At 47.4% G+C, this 6,000-nt stretch overlaps 1 protein-coding gene across 5 annotated transcripts in view; it reads right to left on the reverse strand.

The window, feature by feature from the left end:
- EFTUD2 (elongation factor Tu GTP binding domain containing 2) overlaps window positions 1-6,000 on the reverse strand; it is a 43,347-nt gene that overhangs the window by 13,992 nt on the left and 23,355 nt on the right. For all 5 annotated transcript variants that reach the window (XM_011985939.1, XM_011985937.1, XM_011985940.1 and 2 more), the window contains 3 exons: window positions 5,316-5,440; window positions 2,812-2,875; window positions 2,329-2,419 (listed from right to left, as the gene is read on the reverse strand). In XM_011985939.1, the coding sequence (XP_011841329.1) occupies window positions 2,329-2,419; window positions 2,812-2,875; window positions 5,316-5,440 (280 nt within the window). The remainder of the gene's footprint in view (window positions 1-2,328; window positions 2,420-2,811; window positions 2,876-5,315; window positions 5,441-6,000) is intronic.

The following is a 6,000-nucleotide window of genomic DNA, read 5'->3' on the forward strand; positions in this document are numbered from 1 at the left end:
TAGGGAGTACAAATTCATATAAATGTCACGTTATATTCTTTTTTTTACAGACAGGGTCTCACTCTGTCACGCAGGCTGGAGTGCAATGGTGTGATCATGGCTCACTGCAACCTCCGTCTCCCGGGCTCAAGTGATCCTCCTGCCTCAGCCCCCCAAGTAGTTGGGGCTATAGGCACGCACCACTACAACAGCTAATTCTATTTTGTGTGCAGACAGGGTTTAGCCATGTTGTCCAGGCTGGTCTTGAACTCTTGATCTCAAGCGATCTGCCCACTGGGACCTCCCAAAGTGCTGGGATTATAGGCGTGAGCCACCACATCTGGCCAAGTTATATTCTTTGCTTCTCAGCATTCCACATGCTTAATTAAATCCTTACCATTTCCTGACAAATTATTTCAATCTGACAAGCATCACATTTTTTTTTTTTTTTTTTTGAGACGGAGTCTCGCTCTGTCGCCCAGGCTGGAGTGCAGTGGCCGGATCTGCAAGCTCCGCCTCCCGGGTTTATGCCATTCTCCTGCCTCAGCCTCCCGAGTAGCTGGGACTACAGGCGCCCACCACCTCGCCCGGCTAGTTTTTTTGTATTTTTTAGTAGAAACAGGGTTTCACCGTGTTAGCCAGGATGGTCTCGATCTCCTGACCTCATGATCCACCCGCCTCGGCCTCCCAAAGTGCTGGGATTACAGACTTGAGCCACCCCGCCCGGCCAAGCATCACATATTGTACAAACAGTTATGAGAGCAAAGTTCATATGAACACGCTTTGTTTGTTTTTTTCTGAGACAGGGTCTCATTTCGCCACTCAGGCTGGAATGCAGTGGTGTGATCATAGATCACTGCAGTTTTGACCACCAGGGCTCAAGCAATCCTCTGGCCTCAGCCTCCTGAGTAGCTGGGACCACAGGTACATACCACCACTCCCAGTTGATTTTTTTTTTTTTTTTTGAGATGGAGTCTTGCTCTGTCACCCAGGCTGGAGTGCAGTGGCACGATCTCAGCTCACTGCAGCCTCAGCCTCAAGAGTAGCTGGGATTACAGGTATAAGCCACTATGTCTGGGTAATTTTTGTATTTTTAGTAGAGATGGGGTCTTGCCATGTTGCCCAGGCTGGTCTTAAACTCCTGGGCTCAAGTGATCCTCTTGCCTTGGCCTCCCAAAGCATCTGGATTACAGGGCTGAGCCACTATGCCCAGCCTAGACATACTTTTAGTGGTTGTAAAGTGGTTCATTTTATGGGATGTACCATCATTCATTTAATCAGATTAAGGAGCATAACTGACAAACATTTAACTTACTTCTTGTTTTTTCCCTTTTCCTGCCGTTACAAACACTGCTATAAGCTGAGGTGGTAGCCTCCTGCCTGTAATCCCAGCACTTTGGGAGGCCAAGGCAGGAGGATCACTTGAGGCTAGAAGTCTGAGACCGGCTTGGGGATAACAGCGAGACCTTATCTCTACAAAAAAGTTTTAAAAAGTTAGCCAGGCATGGCAGCTTGCGCCTGCAGTCCCAGCTTCTCAGGAGGCTGAGGTGGGAGGATTGCTCAAACCTAGGAGTTTGAAGCTACAGTGAGCTATGATCGTGCTATTGTACTCCAGCCTGGGTGACAGAGTGGGACCCTATCTCTAAAAAACAAAAACAAACAACAACCAAAAATGCTATAAACACTTTGATTTATATAAGTAGCCAGGAGGACTTTCATAATTATATCTCTAAGTTAAATTCCCATAACTCAAATGATTAGTTCTAAGTGTCACATTCTTCTCAACAGTCAAGATATGTTCATAAACCTGCTCTAGGAGAAGCCTTTTCTTTCATACCTCCTCCCTTTCCTTTGATTTTTTTTTTTTTTTGGAGACGGAGTCTTGCTCTGTCGCCCAGGCTGGAGTGCAGCGGCGTGATCTCGGCTCACTGTAACCTCTCCCTCCCGGGTTCAAGCCATTCTCCCGCCTCAGCCTCCCGAGTAGCTGGGACTACAGGCGTCCACCACCACGCCCAGCTAATTTTTTGTATTTTAGCGGAGACGGGGTTTCACCATGTTGCCCAGGCTGGTGGTCGCAGGCAATCTGCCCACCTCCACTTTCCAGAGTGCTAGGATTACAGGCATGAGCCACCATGCCCGGGCCCCTTTCCTTTGATTTTAATAGCACTTGGAGTACTGCAGTGTTCTGGATCTAGAAGATTACTTCTTGAACAATTGGTGACCAACAACCACTCTTATACTTAACAGAAAATTGAGCAGGTTTAGGGACAGAGTGAAGTGTGAGTTCACCAGCTCTTTTACACTGTGCTTATAAGAGCAGATCTGCCCAGTGTGGCCTGACACACTCACCTGGGCAAGGATCTTATAAAGGGGCTCCAAGATAAACTCCACGAAACTTCTCTGGGAGCTGCTAGTTGGGGCCTTTTTGGTGAACTTTCGCCTAAAAGGAAAAATACGAGTTCTGAGTGACCCGGGAGAAAAGGCACTATCGCTGATCCCAAGAGGCATTGTCTAAGTGCTGAATCTGAACAGCAGCCCAGGCGAGGAATGTGTGTGTGACTGTAAAGTTTCCAGAGGCAGATTCCTGGAAGGATACATGGTTATGACCCTCCTGGATGCCTGAGCTGGGCTGTAAAGACTTCAGGAGAAAAAGTCTCTCACCAGATCAGAGCTTAGGAAGCCAACCCATTTAGGGGAGGAAAGACAGTAGTTTACGTTAAAAAAAAAAAAGTAGATATTTTAATCTTTGAACTCAGAGAATTTCTCTATCTCTTCTCACTTACTGGGTAAATGATCACCCCTCTGGAAAGTCACGTCCCATACTCTACTTACGTCTTAGGGTTGAAGTAGATGTCACCCCAGAGTCTTTTAGCAAATTCTTGGTAATTAATGTCACCTATGGGAGAAGTCACACAATTATAATCTACCTAGCAAAGTGTTCAAAATTCTGTTTCAGGTGGCACAGGTGGTTCGTAGCTGAGAACTTCTACCACTTTCCTTTCCAGGGTCCACAAATTCCCTTCTAACCAGACAGGAAAACGGGGACACTGAGGCACAAAGTAGGACAAGACTGGTCCAAAGTTGACAAGGCTGTGCTGGAGCCAAAATGAGAACCCAAGCCTCTCCATCTCCACCAAGCACTAGGATTGAATTATGGACAACAGCATGTGTTACATGTTTTCCTTTGATGGAACAGGGTCACCTACTGTGTGGCATCCTCTATCTGCGTCTAAACCCTGTCTCTTCTGGAAGGGGAATTTAATGGTTCTTTCACCCCTTCCTGATGTAGACAAGCTCAACTCTGCTGCCAGTGTGGGCCACCTTCCAACTGCAGTGTCACCATAAGGCTCTGGCTAGCCCCAGGCCTCAAGTAAGCAATTACTGAGCCCTCTCGAGAGAAAACACCAAAGCCAACCTTTGGCTCATCTTTTACCAACTAGTATTTTTAGTTCGACTATAACTGCTAATCCTGGTCAGACTATACCAAACAACTATGGCTTTAAAAAGTCAAGACATTGGGTAACACTCAGTTAGACAAGTGATACCACCAACTACCTCCTGGATATTTCTACCCAGATGTCAGACTGTCCCCTCTCCCCTTGTATGGGATAAAGGGAATGCATCAGCTTTTTCCTAAAGCCACATTACCCTTCAGACTTCTCTGTCTCCATCAGTATCGTTATCACCAAAATTTCATCTAAACTCAAAATCTTTTTCTTCCTTACTCTGTTAATTACCAAATTCTCCCCCTTTCCCACATTGTTAGTTACTGAAGCTTTCCTTCCTCTGAACCACTGAATGTTTACGCCCTCTGTTAATGATCAAATTCTCCCTTTCTTTCGCACATTGTTAGTTACCGAAACTTTCCTTCCTCTGAATCACTGAATGTTTATGCCCTCTGTTAATGCACTTACCATGTAGTATGATCACTGAACTTTTTTTCTTTGAGACAGGGTCTCACTCTGTCATCCACACTGGAGTGCAGTGGCATAACCTCGGCTCCCTGCAGCCTTGACCTCCCTAGCTCATGCAATCCTCCCACCTCTGCCTCCCAAGTAGCTGGGACTACAGGTGTGCGCCATCACGGCCAGCTAATTTTTTTTTTTTTTTTTAGACGGAGTCTCGCTCTATCGCCCAGGCTGGAGTGCAGTGGCGCGACCTCGGCTCACTGCAAGCTCCGCCTCCCGGGTTCCTGCCATTCTCCTGCCTCAGCCTCCCCGGTAGCTGGGACTACAGGCGCCCGCCACCTCGCCTGGCTAGTTTTTTGTATTTTTTAGTAGAGACGGGGTTTCACCGTGTTAGCCAGGATGGTCTCGATCTCCTGACCTCGTGATCCGCCCGTCTCGGCCTCCCAAAGTGCTGGGATTACAGGCTTGAGCCACCGCGCCCGGCCTAATTTTTTGTATTCTTTTGTAGAGATGGGGTTTTGCCATGTTGCCCAGGCTGGTCTCAAACTACTGGGCTCAAGTGATCCGCCTGCCTCAGATTCCCAAAGTCCTGGGATTATAGGTGTGAGCCACTGCACCCAGTCAAAAAAGACTGAACTTTAATCCCCCACTTTTTTTTCACAAGAGCAAAGGGCCCATGCTGAGAGTGCAGCAGGACAACTGACTGGCGAGAATAGAAACGCTGGTGCTCCACTGCCTACTGGTCATGAGACCTCTCACGGAGCCTGTCTGCTCGACCCTAAAAACGGTATAACAGTGACTTCCCTCTAAGGAACTGTAACATTGAACATAGGAAAGACTCTCAGTGCACGATTCCTATTGGAATCTGAGGTCACTGGGGAAGTGCAAAGATGAAGAGCCAGGGAGTCTCTCACAGTGGGAATCTGGTCTTAAAGATCTGGTGTTGAGGCTCCAGGAACCCATGATATTATGCGGCTGGGCATGTCAGCAGAGGCCTGTAGATGCTGGCTGCAAAGTCACCATGAGTTCTCAATTAGACCCATGAAATTGATGTCTGCCTCCATACGGCTAGCTAGAAGCACTAACGGTGAGACATGTTACCTGTGAGGAGGTCTGAAAGTGCCTGTGGGCATGGATGATTCCTGTTTACAAAACCTGTCTCACCCTAGGAGAGCCTTTTATTCCTAAAATGACCTCCTTCTTCTCCCATGTCCTCCTATTCACTTTTATTTTTCTATTATTTAGAAACCACTTAGCCTGAAGAAAGGGTCTCAAGGCCAGAAAGACCCCCAAATGTGATAATAACGGGTGATAAAATGTTCCCCCAACAGGGTGCCCTGATACGAAGCCAATTTCTGAGCCATTCAGCAGGAAAGCCACACAGGACTCAGGGGAAGCTGGTGAGACAGACTGCCAGCCAGCACTTACCAAAGGTGTCGGCGTAGATCTTGGCGAAGGAGCCCAGCGTGAAGCAGATGCTGTACTGGGAGCTGGAGAAGCAGACGTTACCCAGGAGTGGGGAAAGGATCAGGTTCTCATCAGTGGAATACATGCTGAAACAGAGACAGTGGTAAGCACAGTGCCAGGCTGCAGCATCCCAGATGCACTGCCAAGGGGAAGGGCAGGAACTCAGTATCACAGTCACTCTCCAGTCCTCGGAAGGGACTTGTGCAGGACACTTAGTTTTGCCAACAGCCTGGTCCAAGAATGTGACATGATGGAGCTGTTTCCTAATTCTCAATAACAAGCTGATTTCCCAGAGTTGGGAACATTCTGCACAATCTTGGAAAAGTTAACTGCACCAGACAGACAAGGGGAAACCTAGAGGACAGAGACAAAAACCTTAGAACACAGGAAATGAATCTAATGTGATAAGACAGAAATACAGAAATACATTTGAGGAAAAATCTCAATTTCACAAATATAAGCAGACATAAACATCATTTAAAAAAGAGAAAAGTGGCCGGGCGCGGTGGCTCAAGCCTGTAATCCCAGCACTTTGGGAGGCTGAGACAGGTGGATCACGAGGTCAGGAGATCGAGACCATCCTGGCTAACACGGTGAAACCCCGTCTCTACTAAAAAAAATACAAAAAACTAGCCAGGCAAGGTGG

Source organism: Mandrillus leucophaeus, unplaced genomic scaffold, assembly GCF_000951045.1.
Source record: "Mandrillus leucophaeus isolate KB7577 unplaced genomic scaffold, Mleu.le_1.0 Scaffold290, whole genome shotgun sequence".
Taxonomy (NCBI): domain Eukaryota; kingdom Metazoa; phylum Chordata; class Mammalia; order Primates; family Cercopithecidae; genus Mandrillus; species Mandrillus leucophaeus.